This window comes from Triplophysa rosa, linkage group LG24, assembly GCF_024868665.1.
Source record: "Triplophysa rosa linkage group LG24, Trosa_1v2, whole genome shotgun sequence".
In the NCBI taxonomy this organism is placed as follows: domain Eukaryota; kingdom Metazoa; phylum Chordata; class Actinopteri; order Cypriniformes; family Nemacheilidae; genus Triplophysa; species Triplophysa rosa.
In genome coordinates this window covers 10,362,851-10,388,323 of record NC_079913.1, presented here as the reverse complement: position 1 = coordinate 10,388,323, position 25,473 = coordinate 10,362,851, and the positions used below count along the sequence as shown (strand labels likewise).

General features: G+C 38.3%; 1 protein-coding gene across 3 annotated transcripts in view; it reads left to right on the top strand.

The window, feature by feature from the left end:
• Nucleotides 1–19,581, top strand: part of pawr (PRKC, apoptosis, WT1, regulator) — a 48,644-nt gene extending 29,063 nt beyond the window's left edge. For all 3 annotated transcript variants that reach the window (XM_057324346.1, XM_057324347.1, XM_057324348.1), the window contains exons 3-7: nt 3,519–3,647; nt 11,038–11,066; nt 14,807–14,894; nt 16,848–16,952; nt 18,463–19,581. In XM_057324346.1, the coding sequence (XP_057180329.1) occupies nt 3,519–3,647; nt 11,038–11,066; nt 14,807–14,894; nt 16,848–16,952; nt 18,463–18,549 (438 nt within the window). In that variant the 3' untranslated portion in view covers nt 18,550–19,581. The remainder of the gene's footprint in view (nt 1–3,518; nt 3,648–11,037; nt 11,067–14,806; nt 14,895–16,847; nt 16,953–18,462) is intronic.
• The last annotated feature ends 5,892 nt before the right edge of the window (nt 19,582–25,473 follow it).

Below are 25,473 nucleotides of genomic sequence, written 5' to 3'. Positions count from 1 at the left end.
GATGGAGTCGATCCTGCCGCGTCTGTTATCAAGTGTGGTCTTGGGTTATGCATGCTTAAATCGCTGTCGGGAGGTGTGGATTGACTCTCTGAAAACACATTGTGTGGTTTGGCTTCTTACAAGTCTTGAGGCGAGAGCAAGGTCTCTCATCCATTAAAAATCAATTTCAGCTTTGTCTTTGGGAGGTATTAAAGGGGTCATATGACACGGCTAAAACAAATATTATCGTTTGTTTTAGATGTAATGCAATGTGTCTACACGATTTAAGGTTCAAAAACGCTGTATTTTCCACATACCGTGCATGTTTGTATCTCCTCTTTGCTCCGCCTCTCTGAAACGCGTGGATTTTTTACAAAGCTCATCGCTCTGAAAAGCGAGGTGTGCTATGATTGGCCAGTTAACCAGTGCGTAGTGATTGGTCGAACACTGCAAGCGTGTGAGGGAAATGTAACACCTCTTACCATATTTGGAACATCAGGTTCCAAAGCAATTGTACTGACAGGTACGCCCATCTTACTTGCGTATACATTTGGGCGGTCTTAGACAAATCATACCACGAACTGACGTAGATTTGTGGGGGTGTGGTTACTCGAGGCTGTTCAGACAGGTCTGGGTGAGAATTCGCTTCTAGATAGAATGCATCTTTTGTTCCTACACAAGTTTATGTGTCTAATACATGCATGGGCAACTTATAACACACCAAAGTCACAGAAAAACACGTATTCATGCCATATGACCCCTTTAAGATGTCTTTTAACCTTAAACAAACAAAACCGGGCGTTAAGGGAAGTTAACCCCAAAAAATTAACTAACCCAACCCTTTAAAATACAGGTTGATCAATAAGTCACAATAAACAAATACTGTACATTCTGCCATAACAAATTACACACACTGCATTCACACGTCAGCTATGAATTAACTTTCAAATAAAGTCTTTACAAAAGTTTTTAAATATTAAATAAAAAAATATGTCATTTCAGCAGGGAACTGAAAACCAAAGACACGAAAGTTCAATACATTGATCTGGAATGAAAGTTTGTTGTTGTGTGTGTAAAATAAAATATGGAGAGCTTAGCTGGCAATGGCTGCCAATGACTGTCAGAAAATGATTTATTAAATATGAAAGTAGTGGTCAACCAATATGAGTATTTTAATGACTACTTTTGTTATCTAGTGAGGAGGGAAGATCGGCAGATTTAATGCAGATGGCAGATGTTATGCTAGGCAGAGCTAGAGAGTTTGGAACTGACATGAGATCTTTATTATTTCTCTCTCTCTCTCTCATGCACACGCGCACACACACAGACACACACAGTTGTACTTTTCACCTTCCATGGGTGTAATACATCATCCTAATGAACCTGTGTAGCCAAGGCATGCAATACTTGATTAATCAGTCATTAAATCCAGTCTGCGGTGGGCATCAGGAGAAAAGAGCATCCAAAGCCTCTCGGCTCCTCTTTCCATTAATCTACTGCGTAACTGGCCTGAATCAACACATGCATAAGTACACTGCAAGTTTCCTCACTTTTCATTCTTTAAAAGTTAAATAGAAAAAAATGAATTGTTTTGTGCAAACTTAAATGTATCATTCATCATAACAGATCCTTAATTATTTATCTTAATTTACATGTAAGGGACTAAATTTTCTTGCAGAAGGAAATAACATTTGGCATATGAAGTCATGTTATACACTGAATCCAGTCCCAGCTAAAAGGATTGCAGCTCTGCAAAATATGAATATTAAAATTATAATTTAATAAAGTTTAATGACATATATAAACATAGCATTTATTACTTGCTCTAAATTAAATAAAAAACATCTTTGTCAGATTCATTTATATTTTGCATTTTCCATGCCAAGAAACTGTTATGCAAGCCAGTGAAGCACCATCGTTTGGATGTTGAGACTTCAAACATTCCTGTTTCCAGGAAAATAGTATTAACATGATAGATCACAGACAAAAAAAAATGTCCACCGGAGAGAGACAAAATGTTCTCCTGCACATGCATTCCTATTAAATCAGATGGAGCACTTCAAATTCAGCACATCTCCTCACGGCAAAGACACAAGGAGGTTAAAGGTGCCATGAAACCTATTTCATACATGACTTTAATGAGATTCTCATTTGCTTTATAAAACGAAAGGGTAAAGAATGTTCTTTTCTTCCTTTTTTTGCTACCACTCAGACCCTCATATTAAAGTGGCCATAACTCAGACAGTTTCTTCATATCTCATGTTAATCTTGAGTACTTACAGAATAGTTTCGTACCCTTCAAATATCCGTAGAGTCTTTAGTTTGATCACATTTATAAAAAAACAGATACAGCTGTTCGATTATATCCTAAAACATACGACGCGTGTGGGATGGGGGGGCGGAACTAAAGCACATGCGCGCCCATTGCCAACAAAACACAGACATATGACTCAGTTTCACTTACCGCGAACGGTTCGTGTCCGTCATCTTTTAGCACTGGGACTGCGCCATCTATCAGTTTCAAACGATCTCCAAATCCAGCGTTATATCCACCGTCTATATGACATCCATCACTTAAATGCCGTGAACAAACATTAATACTAAATACTAAAAATGACTTAATGCATTTTCTGATGTTTAATGTAAGGCGACTTTCAGTTTTAAAATGGTCGTCTTTTGTTATAAATATGTATTTTATAGTTAATAACTGTTGTGATAGTAATTTGCCCCTGTCTTAACTGACATAAATGACAGTCATTAGGCAGGGGACTGTCTCATTTTAGCTGACAGGCAACGAGGAGCAGAAGTGACCTCTTTTAGGGTGCAGCGGGGGCTGATAAACTGTGTTTACTGATCCCTCGGGAGAGGGAAAGGAATATTGTGTCCGTGACGTGTAAGTGTTTACTGTGTGAGTGCCTATGAAAGGCTTCAGATGTAGAGTTTGGCCCATCCCCAGGAAGTGTTGATAAAACAGGCTGTCCGGAAAAGCCTGTGCAAATTATTACATTCCAGTTTAGCCTTGTAAGGTTATTTTTACCCTCCCAGCCTTGTGTTGAGCTCCTCCTACACTCTCTCCTTGTCTTCATGTTTCAGGAAAGACTGGGTTTATATGCAGCCTTTAAACCGGTTTCTCACTGTGCCACTTTGATCACATCAGTTTTCACAATTTTGACATGTGAAAAGTTGACACACTTGTTTGTGTATTTTGTTCAATGTTCTGATGTACTGGGCTACTAGCTTATCATGAACCTTTGTGTTGAATATGTTAAGGGTGGTTAACGGTCTGTTTTCAGTGTGAACTTAAACATTTCAACTCCCCAAAATCCCCAAGGCTGTTACTAATAGAGTTTGTTTAGAAGTGCACTTCCTGTGTCTGTTTGTGTACATGACATGGGTGTGTGTGTTTAGTCTAGTGTGTTTTGAACACTGTTATACTTTAGGGTTTTGAACACATCACATTGGTCCTTGATGTGAAAATCATGTACAAATCCCAAAAGTTCTGAACAAATGTACTGACAGAGCCGGAAATGTTTCCACAGAGCCTGGATGAGCTTGACGACGATGATGGTGAGGAGAAGGAAAGTAAGATGGAAGAAAATCTTACACAGCACAACACGGTACAAAATGAGGCAATGACTCCTGATCCCGGAGCGGCTCACTTAATACAGGTAAGGTGTGTGTGTTTGTCTCCGTAACAATCCTGTCACTAGTGGGTCACTATTCTGTCATACAGATGCAGTGTGTTGACCAAAAATAACAAACACAAGCCTGTGACAAACAAAAAAATCTAAACAGCCGACACTCACAATGCCTCAAGCTGCATTACAAAGCAGGATAATAACTCTTGACCCTAGACATGTTGGTGTTTGGTATTTAACTTTTGTTGTGACCTCGTCTAGGTTTAGGATGCAACATAAACAGGATTTCAGCAACAATGTTTTTCTGTTATTGGGGTGAGCAAAGGGCAAAATGATAAACCCAAACATAAAGTAGCTTAAACAAAAACAAAACTAACTCAGAAAAGAGAAACTTTGAAGAAAGCTTCACAGCTTGGATCACTTGCCTTTCATAAACCATAAGCTTTCATAACAGCCCTGATTTTAGCAACCCACTAAGTTATCATCTGTGTAGAACAAACCAGAAATGACATGTGACAAAACAAAAATTAATGTAGATATCAGAACAGAAATTAATGTGTAATGCTAGAAATGGTACATAGTAAATTCAAAATACAGCTAACTCCAAAAATGTTAATGTTGAATGTTAAATATTAGCAAAAAGTTAATTTTTGTAAAAGATAGGCTCCATTGATACATTATACTGAGTCTCTCATGACTTCCGTTCCATCAACCATTTGTTCCCATCGTTTTTCTATTTTTTAGCTGACCTCAGAGGCTCCCCCTAGGGGAGGAGCTCTGACATGTTTTGAAACAGTAAGGGGCTATTTGAGATCTGCTTGTATTAAGATTTTTGGTAAAATACTGTAAGGACAATCTTATCTGCAGAAATAAACGTTCTTTAGATATTTAAGCAGATAACTCTTTCATTTATCAGTTATATTTAAATTCATTTATTTGTTTATTAATTTAATATTTTATGATTTTTCTTTATATTATAACATATCATCGCTGTCCTTCCAAAACCTCAGATCCTCCAAATTTACTGTTTTTCTGGAAATGGGAAGAACGCTGTACTTTATAAATGATTAAATACAGTTTTTTTTTTTAAGTTGACAAGCACTTTTTAATACTTTTTATTGGTCAAGTATTTGCAAAACCCAGTGACACATATAAAGTAAGACTGCAGCAATAAGTAAATCATTTTATTATTGTATATTAAAATATATTTCGTAATCGTAACCATAGCTTTTTGTAAGGTACGAACTGAAATTCGGTCACATTGACACCGTGTGTTTGTGTGTGCGCATGTTGGAAAAGAATATTATTCCCACTTTTGCAAAATATTAAGGGCTTGTTTGTAACAGTTCAGAGGTTAAGTGCGCATCTGCAAACCACTAGAAAGAACTTCAGCATGTTTCATAATTACATTCAATTCTTAAAGACACATACAGTACCTCTTCCAGAGCCAAGATTATGTGCAGTTACATGTGTTTCTTGTAATTCTGGTCATGTTTAGAACAACGTGTAAACCAGCAGTCCTCCAGATGTCGGCCTATATTCTATTACTAGCTGTCCACGTGGAATTCAGTTATACGGTAGGTCAGGTTTCGGAGGGGCATTAAGAAAAGTTTAAGATTGTGTTGCTTTGTTGTAAGAGAGATGGTAGATTAATGCATTTCTACAGACACGTGTCTAAGAAATAGATTTTTGTCTTTGTTGGTGTATGTATCGGTTGCCTGGAATGGCTTGAGTGGAATTGTGCTGCTCACTGACACAGACATAATATATAGAGAGTTTACTATATTAATATAATGCCTGACGGCTCTTTGACACGAGTCTCTTAGGTTCATGGATTACAGGGTTGGATGCACGTGATGTGTTACCAGATATTCCCTTGTACAGCATGTCAAAGCTGCTGGTAAAGCCGAGTGCACACGGTGTGATTTTTAGACACAATTTTGCCATTACAGTCAAATGTTGGATGTTGTAAAAGATTAACTTTATTGAAGGGACAAATCGCCAGTTGATGGTATTTCATTGATGATAATTGCTGTAGTAATGAATCTTAGCCTCTGACTAACTTAAATCAGGCGAATTTACCAGGGAACATTAGTTCAAGGGTTTGCTTTGGGTTTGTGTGTAATAAAAGCGTATTAAACGTGACACTTCATCTGCTAGTGAACGATATCAATCAATAATAAATGTGTGATGTATTGCTATACAAAACGCCATTAATGCTGTACAGTCTGCCTTGTTTTTCTGCATACCACAGCACTCACATCACACTGTCTAATAAGTAACGCTCAAAAAAAACAAAATGCACCCAGTTTAATTTAGGGACGAAGTTACAGGCCATTAGTTTGCAGTTAATGAAAAGAGTGAAGCTTTATGAGTAAGTCGCTATAATTCCTAGATAACTGTTATGCAGGGTCTGGTGTTTCCCTTCAGATGCTGTATATGCGCGTGCGTGTGTGTGCTGTTTTGTTGCTTCTCTTTAATGAAGTCCTGATCAGCTCGAGGCCCCCATCTGCTTTTGTTTAAGCTTTGCTTTGCTTTACCTACCTCCTCATCTGCCATACAAGGAAAACGTACTGTGATACCAGAGAACCGCTAGAACTCGCGGAACCATACAGAACATTCCACAGGATCATCTCTCTCCAGTGTGGCGCCAGGGCAGTGGTATGTTTCTGGAAAACTCGGGTCCATCTGTGCTGTGTGCACAGATGTTACATAATTGGATGAATTTAAACAAGAAATCTATAAAAGCTACTAGCTATTGTTTTAAATTAAAATATCTAATATTAGTTACTTTTTGTTGTTTAGGTTAACTGTGAAATGTAATTCATATTGGCATCAACCACTGATATATTGTTATCATGCAACCTGGACTCACAGGAATTCGTAACTATTTTATGAGATGGCATATTCGGATGAATTCGTACGATGTGAATTGTATAAAAACATGCGCTTGTGCAATACTGAAGCTCCTCCCCTAACCCCACCCCTGACGCAAATCGTATTAAAACAAATTCATACGAATTAGCCACCTCGTGCTTTTGCCAGTAGTTTTTCTTTTTGATATCTGGCTGTCTCAAAAACCTAGTGAATTGCCTAGACAGCATTTTGGGCATCATAGACATGTTTGAACAAATGTTAGTAAAAATGTCCATCTAACGACAGCCAGTTTGTGGATGCAAACTAAAGAAACAAATTTGATCTGTCCAAATATTTGTTTTATTAATATTTAAAGACCAAATTTGTTTTATTTCTACTGTCTTGTATATTACAGACTGTTTACATAATTGGATGTATTTAAACAAGAAATCTATAAAAGTTACTAGCTATTGTTTTAAATGAAAATATCTAATATTAGTTACTTTTTGTTGTTTAGGTTAACTGTGACTATTTTACGAGATGGCTTATTCGTATGGATTCGTACGTTGTGAATTGTTTAAAAACGTGCGTTTGTACAATACTGAAGCTCCTCCCCTAACCCCACCCCTGGCGCAAATCATATTAAAACAAATTCATATGAAATAGCCACCTCGTAAAATATTTACGAATTCCCACGAGATTGTGTTGTATCGTGACAATTGCTACTAGATAACAAAGGCAAGTTCGAATGTTAAGATGAAATATTCATCAGTCAACCAAATATTCATACATGCCTATAATGTCAAAAATGGGTGTCTATCGACAGACAGACAGAAAGCTAACTTCCTTTGTGTGACAGGATAGAGTTAATTCATCACCTCAAACTGTTCATGTTCATTTACATTTTTAATTAGCACTTCTTGTGTGAAGACAGTGGATGTGCTGGGAGGGATTTCCCATGTGTCACCGAGCTGACCCCAGCAATAAGAACCACGAGATAGTGGCAGTGTAATTTTCACCTGACAAAGGCGGCTGTTAAAATCACTACGGATGAGACAAGATTTTGCACAGTACAATTAAATGCAAGTTAAATTCACACGTTTTGCTTATTTGTTTGCACTTTACGCTCAAGGCTTTCAGCATCCTTGTTTTAGTCTACTGGAGGCGGTTGGCTAGTTGCCTTTTTTAAGCGGAGCGTATTGTTACTTCATCCAGATCGCGTTCTGGCATGTCAACAGCTCAGTTTATGTTGAATTATGTCACACGGACCCTTTACATGCTGAAGCGGAATGCAGTTATGCAAGAGATGAAAGTCTGTTTCGTTTACTTGTGCATCGAAGCTCAGTGAAGTATATATTGAAAGTGCAAAAAGCTGACAATCGAAGTATGCCTGGTCCTTTAGTTAGGGTTATAGCATTTATCATAAAGCAGAAAAGACTTAAGGCACATGAGCAAGGCTCCAGAATGCCAGAGCAGACCCATGCTGGACTTTATTAGACTGGCCTTCTGAGATCTTCCTTTAAATTGGCTGTCAAAATCACAAAGCCTGTCAAATCGCAAACAGTTATGAATTCCTTTTAAAGCAATGTGCAATTTATGACTAGAGAACCTGGCCTGAATACAATGAATATATTTGCTTTTTCCATCTCTGGTCCCTCTCTTTCTCTTCTCTCTCTCTCTCTCTCTCTCTCTCTCTCTCACTCTCTCTCTCTCTCTCTCTCTCTCACACACACACACACACACACATCTCTATGCCACTTTCTGTTCTAGTCTTTTGCTTTCGTGTTTTCAGCTCTAATATGAAAGAGGATTAAATGGTGTTATTTTAAGTTTAAGGTTTAAGGATTTCTGTTAACTCGTAGATTAATGGTTGATTTTAATGATTGAGCACCTGAGCAAGGCACTTAACTCCAGATTTGCGCTATAGTAGTAACTTACTTTCCCCAGTAGCAGGGCTCGACATTAACACTTGTCCGGGACAAGTGAATGTTTTGTATGGGCAAGTGAGAGAGAATTTTACTTGCCCGACCGGACAAGTAACTTGGAAAAAAAACCGTGCGACATATGTAGAATAATAAGAATATGAGCATTAGACAGAGCTGCGTGTTTGTGTGAAGTGCGTTTGTCGTGGTGGTGCTTGTTTGTGTGTGACAATAATCAATGGCCATGTAACTAGATGCGGACGTGGAATCCTGTTATTGAAATGTCATCTGGCTGTTCTGCGTGTCTGAGTGAATTACGTGCACAGTTTAACATACAACAGGAGTGATGGTCGAGTATATATCTGCGTCTGCACTGTATGAGGACATGAACACATGAACTTCATCTCCAGAGTTGCTCTGAGTTTATTTTACGATTGTTTTACTGTTTGAGTGAAGCTATCGGCAAACACACAAAAACTCACGCGTCTTCCCGAAAACCCGTCAAAATAAAAGTCCCGTTAAATTGAACACTCAGACCAAAAATACTGTAGTGTACTATAGTATTTGTTATTGAAAATTGAAGTGCCCTTGTAGTAAATTAATAAACACTGTATACTAAAGTAAAGTTCAAAAACAATATAGTAAGAATTTTTACTGCAGTTTACTACAGTAATTTATGTGGACAAATATACCACTATTGTATAGTAAAAAAGGAAAAACTTCGAAATAAATTTAGGTAATCTAAAAATGATATGACCCTAATTTATCCATCTGTATGTAACATGAATGTCTCTTGTCAGTTATCTGCCTATTCATGTTGAACTACACTTGCACATTTCTGCCTGTGCTACCAAACTTTAAACCTCTCTAGCACCAGTGCTATGTGCAAAAAAAGTTAACTTACAGCCTTAACACTAATAATAATTACTGCTTGCCTTTGTTTTATAGCAGTCACAGAGAGTAGGCCTATAACCAAATTCAGGCGGCCAAAGCGGACACTAGTTAAAATGCTTAGAAGCAAACTTGACCAATCTAAATCCGAAACAATTATATTGATTATATTATCATTCAAATGAAATATCATTTTTTATGTAATTTTTGTACTCGGACAAGTGAATGACAAATTAACTTGTCCGAAGGACAACCACATGACAATGCTTAATGTCAAGCCCTGCCAGTAGCACATTTCACTTTACTGCATTTACCCTGTTTATCAATTCAACAAACAGTTGTCTGATGTAATTTAAGACTAGATCTCTCTAACACCTCTATTTTTCTCTTGTGAGGTCATAATACTGGAATTAAACCAACAAAGGTGTTTTTACAACCCATTTAGATTCTATAATGTGACATATTTCTATGTAAACCTTAGTATTTAATTAGGGAAATAAAGGAAATTGACCAATTTGATTATTGTATTATTTAAATATAATTATAGTTTAAATGTACAGTATAGCACTGTGCAAAAGCATTTTGTGAGGAATATGCATTGTGATTGATACATGAATTGAAACATATTGTTGAATTTAATTTAATTAAGAGCATTCCAGCACCTAGTTTCACAGCATTAAACTAGTGTGGTACATTTACCGTTTAGTAATGGTTAAAATGATACATTTTTCTAAGAGCTTTGTGTATTAAAGAGATAAATCATAGTCTTATCTGTTAAAGCTGTAAGCTGTAGAAATGTCAGAGATGTTTTGGCTCTGTGAATTGAGATTGCCAACATCTTCACCTAAACAGTATTTATTAAGGCTTTGATTCAGAAATATTAGGAAAGCCTGGCAGCAACATTGTACCCATCATGATTCAAGTAATAGGACTTATTATTATCATGTATAATAATGCCAGATAGAGGTCTAAGTAAAAGCTGGAAGGAAAGCTTTGATATTCATTTTCCTCCATCTTTATTCTCAACCACAGAAAACATCAGTAGACCGGCCACTGTCAAATAATTGACTGATGGGCAAAAAATAAAGCCCAGACTAAGATTCTCCAGTTTCGGTATTCATTTGGTTGACTTTTACACAACAACAGTGAGTGTTAAGGTTTGTCAAGGAACTAATCACTGGATTTGACAAGAGTTGTTCTGTTTTATTATAGGAATGAAGAAGTACATCAAAAAATTGGCTTTGTTCTCCAATTAATATCGCTCAAATAACTGATCACTTTGATTATTTTTGTAGCACTCTTTTTATTTTTCTGATCATCTTCTGGCTCAATGACAAGATAATTCTCGTTTTCTCGACAACAAAAAAGTGCTATTAAAAACTGGCAGATATGTTTAAATTTCGCCACAGTGAGATGGCAGTAAAACACTGTAAGAGGGAAAACCGTGAGAAATAGATTATAGTGACCATTTGAGAACGATAACAAAAACTTTCAGGCTGTCACAGTGATGGAGCTTGTTTTGATGTGTCTCTTTGGATCAAACACAACCGTAAGGCTCTGTGATGAGTTATAGTCCCTATGGTTGTCCCTTCATACTTTCGAAAGGGGCCTATGAAAAAATGAGTCATGCTTTTCAAAAAGCATTAAAAAAAAAGAAGCTGTTCTGTGTGGCCTCGAGTTTGTGTTTGTTTTGGTCTCTCTGTCTATTAATCCCTGAGATGCCTAGTAATTGTTCTTCTGTTTTCTTTCAGGACACTCCGAGATCCAGATGTCATAAGAGGTGAGTCTGACTACATCTCATATCTGCGGGTAACACATGATGTCACAGCCTTGCGCTGATGTTGCACAGAGTCAGATTGAGGAGAATAAAAACTGTTGACCACATGTGCTGGTCTGGTTGCCTCTCTCAAACGTTAAAGAAATCAGTCTTTGAAACTTGGTTCAGCGAAAATGCTGATCTTGTCAGAAGAAAGGGATTTAAAGGCTGTGAAACGACAGCATGGCTTAACTAGACTCATTTTCAGAACCATTGTACGAGAGCCAGAAGAGCTTTCATTCTCTCAGTTGGCAGCGAAGGGTGGCCTGAATTTATTCCCACTTGAATGATACAAGTGGACTGTTTGTATCAAGCTGTGCAGAGAAGTTTGGAGAAAAGTTCTAAGGAGTTGGAACTCGGAGACCTTTGTGGATTTTCTTTTCCCTTTCCCTTATCCCAAAACAAACACTCGGTGTGTTTGGCAAGGAATATATTCACTGTGTTCCTGCAGTTATTTTAAACCTAATATGGTCATTTTGTCACCACATAAGAACTTTCAGTTTTAACATTTAATATTTGTTCCCAGCACTTACGCTCAGTTATTTTGAGGTATCAGAAGATCACAGAGACGTAGCTAAAACTGTTCACACGTTCCTCCCTAGCAACCCCAGCCACCCAGTAAAACACCCTTTGACAGATTTAGCCTGTAGATGGTGGCACAATGTGCTTTGGGGGCTGGGGGGCGGACTGTATGTGTAGTGAGTCACAAGCGGAAATCATAAAACTGTCTGTAATTAACTAAACATTATTAATTTTATTACAAAAAGATAAGGCAATTCTGCACAGGCCTATTTGGGAGCCCTTTTAAGCGATGACTCAACAAATGAGTTTCTTTGAAACGATTCATTGAAACAACGTGGTTCGCTTAAATGAATCGGACCTCCTAATTTACACTTTCATGACCTCATACATTTGCACGAAACAGGTAGCAAGGCTTTGTGAGTTTTGTGCTAATGCCCAACTGAATCTCAGTCTGTCCGTTTGATTAGTCACCCATTTTTCTGCCCTGATACTCCCAGTCAAACACCCAGAGCTCCGCTGTAGCCGGCACGACAGGTGGGCAGCACGTCCAGCACCTGCCATCAGTGAGATCGCTATGGATGTGCACGGTTTGTGGCACTAGAACAAAAGAATGAACGCTTAATTTAAATTACAGTTCCATTGACATATTTTAGAGATACAGCCCACTGCTTTTTATCTCTTAGTTTTTGTTCCTTTTATTTGTTTAGTGTTCAAAGAAAGTTTATTGATATGTTTTCCAACTACATGTGCATCCAGACTTGACTGCCAACATATTTATAGTGATGGCTTCCAACAATCCCTCTCTCACCGACCCCTGCTGAGTTTCCAGGAGCAGATCATTACCTCTGCCTCCTCCCGTTTCCTCTCCACAGGGGAGCAATGCTACAGAGTGCCTGTTACATTGCCAGAACATGAACATTTAGATTGGACATCTGCTCCATTCTAAGAGCCAATCAGATTTAAACCACACCACAATGATGGAGACACGGCAGAATATATCAGGCAAATGTCTGGACACACAACAGCGTCTTTTCCTAAAGGATGTAGGACATTTCCTTTCTCTTTTGTATTGAATAAAACAGATGTGTCTTTGAAATGTGACGGGACCGATGTTTGACACTAGCTTTGTATTTTTATATTTTATGGTATTTTTTATACAGTGCTAGGGTGTTGAGGGTGGTTACTAGGGTGGTCTGGGCAGATGCTAGGTGGTTTCTGGTACAATCAGGCTGTTCAGAGAAGCTCCACCCACTTCATTGAAATGCCTTCAGTGAAAGCCTTTGGGATTTTATATGCGTCCACTATGCAAAATTAAAATTTTATTTTTTAAGGGTATCATAATAAAATACTTCTCAGTAACAAGACTCAGTTTTTGGATCTTCGGCGCGAATTATACAAGATGAGATACTGTATGCAAAGTTTCCTCTGGGTTTGTTTAATTCTAGGAATGTATTTCTAGGTGTACATTTTTGGGTCTATAATCTTTAGGCTGGTTGGTTGCAAGTCAGTTCAATGCCTTACATGTGACCTGAATATCCTCCTTAGATCAAGCATTCCATCACACCACCTTATTAGCAGGAGGATAAGAACCCCTGTCAGTCAAGAGAGATGCTCTTGGATTAACTGTACCAAATATTTGAGCTGGGAAATGGCTTTTTAATGCCAAGTGATGATTGTTTAACCAGCAAGTTCTACCAAAGTCCCTTCAGCCTCTGTGAGTTGGTGAGACGAGACAGGAGAGAGAAGATTAAAGTTGCTTCCACAAAGAATGAAGTATTTCTGTAGGCTCAGTGTTGCATTTGTTACTTTCACAGCTGATTTCACTCATTTCGAGAACATTTCTGAATTATTCTTTTTTAACTGAAAAGTGTTTGAAATGTAAAATGACAGATTGTTTAAAGTTAGCTCTGTCCTGCTTTAAGTTGAGAGTGGCCACAACTGTGTCATTTAGATCCAAAACATTTTTAATATTACACATACAGTATAAATATGCCATTTTAATAACATATGAGATTATAATTTTAAATGGAACAGGGTTATATTGACATAAATGTACTTAGTTCCTTAGCTAGTTAAAACTCGAATTAAGCGTTTTGCGGGAGTATATTACATACAAATTCAATGCAAAGACGAGTATAGACGCGAACTCGCGGTGCGAATGATACGAATCGGGCGATGCGATTGCTGCGAACGTGGTCTATCTCATCGTCCGCGAAGGTTGAAAATATTTGTCAGATTGCGTCACTCACACGAAAATAACGAACTTTTCCCGCGAGTAATAAAGAGTGTGGAACGCGATTGTTCCCGTTTGGTGTGAACCCAGCATTAGTTATGTACAGTTTCCCTTGGATAGATTCCTGAAATAAAAAAACCAGACCACACACATATTTCTCTGTCTGATTTCATTCCTCCCGTTGTGGAATGTAGACACAGGCCTTGCTAAAGCAAAACGGCAGCCCAATAATTCGATTCTCAGGAGGGGTTATCTTCTAAAAGAGAGAAGTATTATGAAGGAATCCTCTCCAAGTCTTGCACATCTGTAATTACTGAAATAAAGCTGGTTAAAAATAAGTTCCACATGAATATTCCCGTAGTGTCTGAGCTTAGGTGAAGAGGAAAAGACAGTCAAGAGAAAATGGGAACAGAAAGATAGATAGTCTTATTTTTTCTTTGGCTAACTGCACAGCTGGTTCCCAAGGCACACTTCTGTACGAAGCAGATTTTTCTTCCTAATGAAAGCATATTGCTCTTAAACCTCAGTGTGCAAGGCTTTTCATGCCTTATTTTTACATTTGAAATAAATGTCATGCTTTCAGAGCTAAAATATGTTAAAAGGGTTGAAATCTGATTTGAAGTGAGAAATGTTTGAAAAGGTGGTTTATAAAAGGCATCTTTTGTAAGCGGAACGTTGAGTGAAAAAGTGCATCTGTGTTTTTAATAATGCTTTAAAGAAGCAGCTCCATTAGAGATGTATTGTGCTCTTGGGAGTGCGTCATGAACTGGGCACACTTTTCTACAATGCTATTTAAATGTTAATAGGGATGACCCCTTTAAAGTTCGTTGTGCGCTTTACCAGGAAAATATATTCAGTTAGATGTTTGTTGTTGTAATATGACAAACAAGTGCTTGTAGCACTAAAGGCTAGGTTGTGCATATCATTTTTTCTGTGTGTGTGTGTGCAGTGATGAAGACGGTGGAGGGAACAGACATCGTCATCGCCACGGAAAGGAAGGCAGCACACAGGAGAGGAGAATAGAGGAACTTGAGAGGGTATGTTACCATGTCCATCATCAAGACGAAGCAACGTGCTTTTTCACATTGAGATATAAACATCCACATCGTGTTTTTTCACATTACATACTATGCACATCAGAGAGATGTAGAGGGTAACGTATATAGGGGATGGTTGGAAATGTTGAAGGTTCATTTTCAGGACGTAGGAGGAGGAAAGTCTACATTGAAATTTCAAGTGTATATCTTATGCAGTCTTTTTAAAATGACACTTTCCAAAAAGTAAATAACAGTAGACTGCCAGTTTGTTAAAGCTACAATCTGTAACTTTTTTTAGTTAAAAAACAAAAATCTGTTATTGATAAAAGGGTCCAAAAGTATCTCCGTACCCTCATTTGCAACAGTAAGCTTGTAATAATAATGTTAAAAATTATAACAACAACTGTTTATTAATAATAATAAATTAACTTACTACCACTGCTGCTAATAAATTTGACATATTAATACTACATATACAATAATATATAAAATGACATTAGTAGTAGTAGTAGTAGTAAGTTGAGCTGTACGATTTCACTGGAGGTGTAAGTTGTTATTTGATTTTAACCCACAAAAAAGATAACTATGAAAAGTAAACATGCAATTTTATGTTTCAAACAGAGTATGTGACAGAGGCAAAATGTATGGATTGCAGCTTTAATAAATCGTTCTTCGATTCTGTGGAAAATTTTACATAGGAATCCGTTTCTGTGCTGTGCCTGTTTGATAGCCCACTGTTCGGCATTATCTTCTCGATCAGCACTGTCTTTCACAGAAATATTATGAGAATATTCCAGTTGCTTAATAATGACCTAAAATCCGGCTACCTTGGCTGATCTTAAATCAGGGGTGCTGTAACTTCGCTGTGTAGCCCTGACCTTTCTCTGGAAGACATGTCTGTCCACACTGCTTTCATGAAACACCGGGGGACCAAACCCCATGCTGCTCGCTTTCAAATGTCACCATACTTTCAAAGCAAAAACCCACATCACACTGATATTAAATTTTCATTTCAGCATGGGGTCAACGTCCAGATTTTAACAACCTCGAGAGTTCTTCTTTCTTATTGTGCTTCTTATCTTGCAGTAGGTTCATATGGTTTCATATATGTGACCCTGGATCACAAAACCAGTCTTAAGTAGCACGGGAACATTTTTAGTAAAAGACAAAAATATATTGTGTGGGTCAAAATTATCGATTTTTCTTTTATGCCAAAAATCATTAGGATATTAAGTAAAGATCATGTTCCATGAAGATATTTTGTAAATTTCCTACCTTAAATATATAAAAACTTTATTTTTGTGAGTGGATGGTCTGCCACATGCCCCTGATTAACAACTTCAAAGGCAATTTTCTCAATATTTTGATTTTTTGCGCTCTCGGATTCCAGAGTTTAAACGGTTGTATCTCAGCCAGATATTGTCCTATTCTAACAACTCATATATCTATAGAAAGTTTATTTATTCAGCTTTCAGATTATGTAAAAAACTCAATTTCGAAAAATTGACCCATAAGACTGGTTTTGTTGTCCAGGGTCACAAATATATATCAGCATGATTCTGACAGAACTGTCATAACCTTCATATCTGACACCAACTTAATTTGACTTCAGATCTGTCACGGATCAGTTTCATATGTAAACATAAAGCGAAGACCTTTGCTGGGGTGTAGTGTCAGGATGCATTTAGCGTAAATGTGTAATTGACAAAATTTGAATGCGCTCTCATTTGAATAAAAGCATCTGCTAAATGAATAAATGTAATTTCATCACTTATAACGTCACAAAACAGAATTGCATAAATAATCTCTGCCATTGATGGGACAATCAGATAATCCTGTCACTTTCCTGGACTTTACAGAAAGAGGTCATTTACACATTACAGTTTTATTTTGATGACAATGCAGAGATGTGGCTGACATGGCTTTTAATGTGACATAATTGTGTGTCCTCAGGAGCTGACATTTGAGAGACAGGAGAACGCTCGCCTGTTGAAAGCCCATCAAGACAAAGATGAACTGGTTGCTAAACTCAAGGAGGAGATCGACCTGCTAAACAGGGTGAGGAACTAACACCAATCTTGCAACACCTAAAAATGTGATGTTAAAATGTTTACATGCTTTTCTGGATTGGACGTTATGCTTTAGTCCTTATATTACAGTAATAAGTCATTTTGGGCTTTCACATGCATCCCATTAAGCAAAGTCCTAATTAAATGGGGTTAATATACAGTATATTTACCTTGTTTATTCTAATGGACATTACTCATCAGCTAAGTCCTCGCGCTGTTTCGTAAGCATCTCGCAGACATCTGCACATCTCCGTTCTGTCCATTTAGCAGGTGTTTCGTATTCTGCAGAGCCCATTTTCCCTTCTCGCCCCCATCTCCCCTGTCCTCAAACAGCTGTGTCTCACGCAGCCCAGCGACTAAACAGAAACGATTACCAAATTACCACGTCGGTATCTCACGGCAATCAGGTCCATATTGTAAAGCCGCTCTGCGGCTTAGTGGAAGATTACAATTATCCTCTGCTTTAGGGTAACAAATGCTCACAGGTCTCAAAGTGCATTTCCTGTTAGAGGTCTCTACGTGAGAGTGCTTACTCTGAATTGGGCTTGATTGGTTATTTAATCAACATTACAAACTTGTTGTCTCTTGTGGGGACTGATCATAAGGTCTCTGGGCTCATCTCAGTGGGAGTGGATGGACATTCTGGAAGGGGGTATTTGTTACCTTTTAGTTTCGTGTCGTTTTATTGTGAACCATTGTGAGAAAGTGTGAATTTTTGGGATTGGAGGCCAGTTACTGTTGAGACTAAAACCAGCTGCCATGTTTGAACATCTGCTTGACCTGTGTGAAGCGTCAGATGGCCTGTAGGTGTTGGTTAACGAAGACTCTTATTTATGAGCACATATTGGCAATTACTTATTTGATATGTAAAAATATTTGATACTTACCTGGTTGCACATAAGTGAAGCTATTATAGCAATTTTAAAAGTTGTTTTTTAAAAACTTTTAAAAAATCAGTAGTTTCCATAGTTGAAAGCCAAGTTGCCAAATGTCTGCATGTTATTTCCCATGATCTCTTGAGTTAAAGTACTGCTGAGTCCTTGCTGTTGTCGTCCTCAAAGTGTGGCACAAGTGACTGTCCGTCATCATTAGTGTTTGAGGAAACCTAAAATGAACGTTGTCACTTTAGCGTGAGAGCTTTTGATGAGACAGCAGGGTGGCTCATTTACAGCTAATTGAAGCTGCTAATGTTTAATTTGTTATTATTAATCTTGCTCCATTGAAGAGGAGACTCAGGAATAGAGATGCCGTCTGTTTGTACTTCACGATACGAACACAACGCTAGCAAATATCTAATTGCAACACTGTTACAAGGATGTAATCATTGTACGATTGAAGTTAGGGTCATTCTTGAAAACGATAACCATCCATATTTTCCTGTTTGAATGCATGATTGAACTAGATGTTCGAACTGCAACAGTCATTCTTTTATCCAACTGCGATTATCAGATTACTTGCTAATATAATCAATTCTGACACCCATTCCCTTTCTTTTACAGGATCTGGATGACATTGAAGACGAGAACGAGCAGCTGAAACAGGAGAATAAAACCTTGCTCAAAGTCGTTGGCCAACTTACAAGGTAGAACCGAGCAACCTAAAGATCACTCATGGAGTCTCTCAATGTCTTACTGTGGTAGCCGGAGGGGTTTTCCTAAAGAACACCACAACCTCTCCTCTCCATTCTTCATATTGTCAACATTTCTTTGCTCTGTGGAAGAGAATCTGGAGGCTACAAGAAGCTGGACAGCCAGTAGATCACCAGATATAGAAACAAAGCCACGCAAGTGCAGTGTTACTTGAGGCCTCCTGCTTAAGGCTTAAGGAAGTGATCTTCTATTTAATGTAAATGTGTATGTACATAGTCTGTGCCAAGGGCTGTTTTAAGGCTTGCATTGGATGAGGAAATACAACTGACTGTACATGGTGCGGCATCAAATTTATAAGGGTTTTAATATTTTTTTGCCTTCCAGTTCCAAGGGTTTTCACAATTACAGTTGTGGCAACCTATTGGTATACCTGTTAGATCTGATGTTATTCTGCCCCTTTTTCTCACACTTACAAATAATTGCTATCATGATCATCAATTTAAGGGCTTGTGAAACAAGTAGTAAAACAACAGCAAAAGAGTCCGTTAGCCCCAATCTGAGTTTATTTTAACCCTGGTAACTAATGATACTCTATAGCAGTTGATGGTACGTGGTGCAATTCTGTCAAATTCTGTCAAATTAGATAGCTATTCATTTTGTACGGTTAGCAAGATTAATAGCCTAGGCTGCACATTTTTAATTAAGCAAATGAAATAAAGATGTTATTAAATGCATTCATGTGGTCTCTTACAGCCAATAAAGCTGCAATATGACATCTATTTTAAATTGCAATTGCGCTGTTTCATCACCACTTTGGGGTTCATATCTATACTGATAATGATCTACAATGCTTATGACATGTATTCTGTAAAATAATTTGAGGGGTTTGTCTGTTTATAAGCCGTAATGCATGTACAATACAGAAAATTGAATAAAGGTTTCAATAAAAATCTCATTGAACACTTGTTGGTGGTCTTTTCCTTCCTTGGTTCATTACGTTACTGTTTTCTTTAATGCAATGTTTTCAGTTCTATTTTAGAGTACATCATTTGCTTTTTTTTTTTTTTGCTGTTAATAAAAGTGAAAACTGCAACTCTAATAAATGTTTTCTTTAATGCAATATTGTCAGTTCTATTATATCCCCCATACATATCCTTGCATAGTTACTACAACACCCCTTAAAGTCATGTTAGAATTTTTTTATAAAGCTCATGTTAGCAACATTAAGTTTCAAGTTCCCTTCACATTCTTGTTCAGAAAATAAAGAAGTGAGGTCACAAAAGGCCGTTTAATGAACACATCTGTATTATTTGAAATGGTCCACAGTCACTTCAACAATGACATTAAGTTCCTTAACTTAATGTCAAATATTATTAAAAGAATTCACACCTTTTTTCTATAGCGTCATCTTATAATGGGAATGAATGTTTATCCAACTGTTTAAGGATGTTTTTCCTTTTTTATCTTAATGTTTGGAAATAAAAGAACATCATGTCTGTTTATCTTGAGCAGTGTAAATGGATATTGTGATTCAACACAGTTACATTTTAAAATGTGTATGGTTTTTAAGAATAAAAGTGGATATTTAGCATATTCTGAGGGCTGTTTTCCTTCACACAGATTCAACCATTTTTGACTTACAGGTGTGATGTGTTAACAAGATCTTCTCCTGCCTTATCTTTATGCATCCTTAAACAAAATTTAATCTGTAAAAAACAATATTTTATTACACATGGCTCTAATGGTTCAGAAGTATGGGTACTGACACGAGACCTGATGGTCTAGGATTCAAATCCTGATTTTTGACTTTAGAGATTATGTTGTTGAGTAGGCCAGCGGGTCTTGTACTTTAGGATAAGGCTCAGTTTTAGATATGGTAGATTACGTATTGTTCCCAAATTTTTTCTTTTAACTTTCCATTATTACATGTTCTATATTTTCACTCCATTTATATAGATAGTGTGTTTGTAAATTATTAGTATTATCAGCGCACCAAAGAAAGCACAAAAGAATGATGAGATTGGTAAGAAAATAATCTGCCGAAATAAATAGTCATTAAAGGAACAGTATGCATTTTGTCACTATCTTAATCGCTAAACAATTACGAAGGCATAGCTTGATGGCACTGAAGGAGCACAGAATGATGGAAGTTGAAGTATTCACCCCCACTGCCAGTGAAAATCAATTATAAGCATGAGACTCACAACGTTATTGTGCTGGGAGCAGTGGTGCAGTGGCATGAACCAACATAACCTTAGACTATGTGGTTTAGGGTTCAAGTCCAGGTTGACCTACTTTATGTGCTCACTGACACTTCTTCTGCAATCTAGATGTATTCAATCAAAGATAAATGTGCCAGGAGAACAGTCATGAGAATTAAGGGTGTGCAAAGCAGCCGGTATTTGTATCTGTATTTGTATTTGTATTCGAGTAAAATTCAAAATAGGCGTAAAAATCCATTTTTTTTGCGTTACACTTCTAATTTACGTTATAGTGTATGTAAACAGAGCGAACATGAGAGCACCCGACTGCAGACGTCAATAATGCAGCGTAATGGAATAATCTCCCGATCAAACTCCGCTTCCCGAAAGTTATGAACTGCCTCCGGAACCCAGTTAAGGTACAAAAATCTATTCAACAAAAATAGTGATGCATGCAGTGAAGTCTTTTTTCGCTCAGTCGAGCCTTCTCTGTTGCTGTGTGGAGCAGCCTGTGTCAGTCACCTCTTTTACCCCCCACCCCCCCGACTGCTGAATGTCACTCACTCACTCACTCACTCACTCATGCGGGCATGCACTGCGGTCTCATGAGAAAACGCAGCTTTTTGATATAAATATTTGTATTCGGGAACAAGAAAAACTTTACAAGTATTTGTTCAAAATAAGTATTAGTAAAAAACGCTATTTGTGCCTTTCCGAATACCGTATTCGGGTTCGGCTCCACCCCTAATGAGAATGCAGGATCCGGTGGCTAAGAGGTGTGGGCACCATTAGACCAGTTGATTTGGAGTTCAAGTCCAAGTTTTTGGACTACAAGCTTGCAGGATCTGGTGGCTCGGTGGTAAGTGCACTGGCATGCAATCACAAGGTCCAGGATTCAAGTCTAGCTTGCCAGAAATTGTTAATTATTTCACATTTCTTATGCGATCAAAGGGCGTGAAAAAAATGTGCCAGGAGACATGATACGTGTGTATGGGACCTAGTGGTTCACAGGACACAGATCATGAGGTCTAGGGTCACGACCGGGTTTGCTTGCTTCTGCATTTTTCCTATGTATCTAACATGTACAACAAAAGATGAACACGCCAGGAGAATTGCCCAAAAGTGTGCAGGACCCAGTGGCTCAGTGGTAAGAGAACTGGTAGGGGACCACGAGGTTCAGCGTTCAAGACCATGTTAGCCTTTGCCTGCTTGTGCATTTTTCCTAACTATCTAAAATTTAAAATGAAAGATGAACACGCCAGGAGATCTGCACAAATGTGCAGGACCCAGTGGCTCAGTGGTAAGAGCACTGACAGAGGACCAGATGGTTCAAGGCTGCCTTTGCCTGCTTGTGCATTTTTCCTAAGTATTTAACACCAAAAACGAAAAATGAAGAAGCCAGGAGAACCTCTACAAGCTTGTAGGACCTAGTGGCTCGGAGGTAAGAGAATTGGTAGGGGACCAAGAGGTTCTGGGTTCAAGACCAGGTTAGGCTTTGCTTGCTTGTGTGTTTTTCCTAACTATCTAAAATGTAAAATGAAAGATGAACCCACCAGGAGAATTGCCCCAAATGCGCAGGATCCAGTGGCTCAGTGGTAAGAGCACTGACAGTGGACCAGGTGGTTCAGGGTTCAAGGCAGAGTTGTTAAGTGTTTTCGTGTCTCTGCACTATTCCTATGCATCTAAAAGGTATAATGAAAGATGAACCACTGCAAGCATGCATGATCCAGTGGCTCAGTGGTAAGAGAACTAATAGGGGAGCAGGTGGCTCAGGGTTCAAGACCAGTTGTTAGAGTTTGCGTGCTTCTGCCTTTTCTAAAGTGTAAAATGAATGACAAGCATGCCAGGAGAACAACCACAAGTGTGCAGGACCAAGTGGCTCAGGGGGTATGAGCACTGTTGCTGAATCAGAAGGTTCAGAGTTCAAGGCCAGGTGGCTGACCTGCGCATAACCGTAAGCCAACACACAGGTTGGCAGAACTGGGAAGTCTGTAAATGGGTACCCACAGAAGGGGGGAAACACCGGAGTGTGTAAAGAGGGGGTTATATGCTAAATTCCATTTATTGTCCAAAAAAGAAAAATTTGCTTCCAAAAATTTCTTTAACATACCACCCCCTGCAGTCTTCACGCGGTGCCGCTCAGACCGATCTGCACATGGCATCACAGTACCATGAGAGTAATTCAAAAGTGTATGCAGTTGACTCTCTCTCCTGATAATGTGATGTCATCTGTCTGTCGGTTTTTGCGGCACCGCATGAAGTCGAACACACCGTTGACCCCACTTACCTCCTCTCCCTGGTGTCAGGCTCCACCTCCCTAGTGTCAGGCTCCACCTCTTTGTGCTGCAACATATAAGACATGTCAGAACATTCAAACAAGCCAGGCTGGAACAAAGGACCAAGAGATTCAGTGTCACTGCTCATACCTCTTTATCCGCTGAGGAATGCACACCAAGGTCAGATCTCCTGGTAATTGTATCTTTTTCGTCATACCTCTGCAACACATAAGAAATGTCAGAACATTTAAAACAAGCCAGGCTTGAAATAGCAATTTAAAAAGCTGCGTAGGCTACTTATACCTAAAATTGACTGATTGTATATAAACGTTAGTATGCTTTAGTCTCTTATTTTTTAATAATTAATTGTATAATGCAGACAATATTTACTTAATTAATATTAAGTATTAACAGAATAAGACGATAGTATATTGATAGTCAGACATTTTGGCAATAACTGATTCCTTTGACGATATTTGGCTTGATTGCTGCATATTAATATTACAAACGCACATTGCAAATTTACTCGCGTGAGAGCTTGTAATGCGCGCACCTCGGGCTTTTCCTGATGAAAGAGGTTGTTATGCGCGTGAGGGTTTATAACCAGCACGCCAGTTGTTCCCGTTTGCTCGCACGCAAGAAGCTAACCGTTCGCTTGCGTGGACGCAAATATCTACTGTGCATATACTGCACCTGAACAAGACCCAGAAAGTACAGCTAGTGTGTGCTTACATACAGAGGCGACGGTAAAGCAAATTGAATTCTTGCCAGTCTCGTCCTGCCTAATATGGCGGCGTAGTTGGCATACAATTCAGCGTCCACGTGGGCGTTTGTACCTAAAACACGCGTGTGGCAAAACAGCTTATATGTGCAAGGTGAGATGGATATTTCCAAAAGCTGTACCACAAAATATGACGGATCTGTTTAAATCAGACCATTAGTCTGCAAATACCAACGAGAAAGCATCGTTTAATTGTGAACCAAAAGTAAGGTATCTACATCATCATGTCGTCTTACCTTATCAGCGGAATAAAAGAGGTTTATATTCCAGTGTATACCAGTACCATAACAAAATCGCAAATTTGTTTTTAATCAGTAATGGTAAATTCTATGAACTGCAGCGTCCCTGCGTTTCGTGGTCACTTTTGGCTTTCGGTTTTGTGAGGTTAACGGTGCCATACCGCCCCCTACCGCAACCTAATGTAAAGTATTATGGTTTTATTCATATATTTGATATTCTCCCCTCTACTAAATTCCAGTACTTTGTATATAGTTTAATTCTTTCTTGTTTTCCCATATTACATACTTATTTTCTTTGACTTGACCTTAAATTTCAGTGCGCCATCCACTCCACTAGGTGGCACAAGCGGGCTTCGCTACAACCCCGAAACCTTTGGATCTTTGGATCAAGCAACATGACGCTTGATAACAATCGCCGCACAAACTTTGGACAGTAACGTTAACTTGTTAATCTTATGTAAATACAGGTCCTGCATGACGCTTAGTAGCCACATATTCAACCTCAGCAGCAAAAACGACCGAGACACGCGATACAGCGCAGGAATCGGGCATGACACGGGACTTTCCTGCAAGTAACTATTTTATCGATTTAATACCTTTGTTGTAGCATTCAAGTAACGCTCCTGTGTTGTCTGCACGCTTTTCTCTCACTCTCTGCAGCAGAAACCTGGATCGGCCCGTCGCGTGCGCATCGAGCGGTGGCTTCACGTGGGCCTGTTGTGCGTTCCTCAGCTCGCGGTGTATTTACACATTCCTCCTCCACAGTTCTCACCTGCACTAAACACCTGGTTGTCCTCCTGACACATCTTAAACATCAGAGGCTATGACATCTACCATAAAATTATTTTCTCTGCCTGGATTATTTCTCATGCAAACAGCAACATTTAAATAAACAGTAAAAAGATGAGAACAGTATAGAAATGATTTTATCATGTAATTTTATAATCTCACTTCAAAAGTAATATACACAGTTATCTATTGTATAGGTTTATTATGCGTGTTGTTTACATTTAGGATTTCTTGGTGAACTTCCTTGTCATTGATTGTTGCTTTGCGAGAACTAAAGATGATATATGTGAGCTGTAGCCTATATAAAAAGTCCAATAATAGAAAAAATTGAATGGTATTTTAAAATAAGTGGTTTGTTTTCTCTTTTGACATTGTGGACTGCAAATTTGGACTACTGTATTCACATTTCTTACAAGTCGATTGGTGTTTTGGGAAGCTCTGATGTTGTCCTGTATGATTGGTGTAAGGTGAGAACATCACAGAGCTGTTTAATGCCATCACAGCTATCGCACTATATAAAAACTAAACCTACATTAAACCTAATCTTTACATTACAGACCTAACTAAACATACAGGCTAAGGTAAACAAACAAACAAAATATCTGGATATTTGACATTCAGCTTTGTGTTTGGTT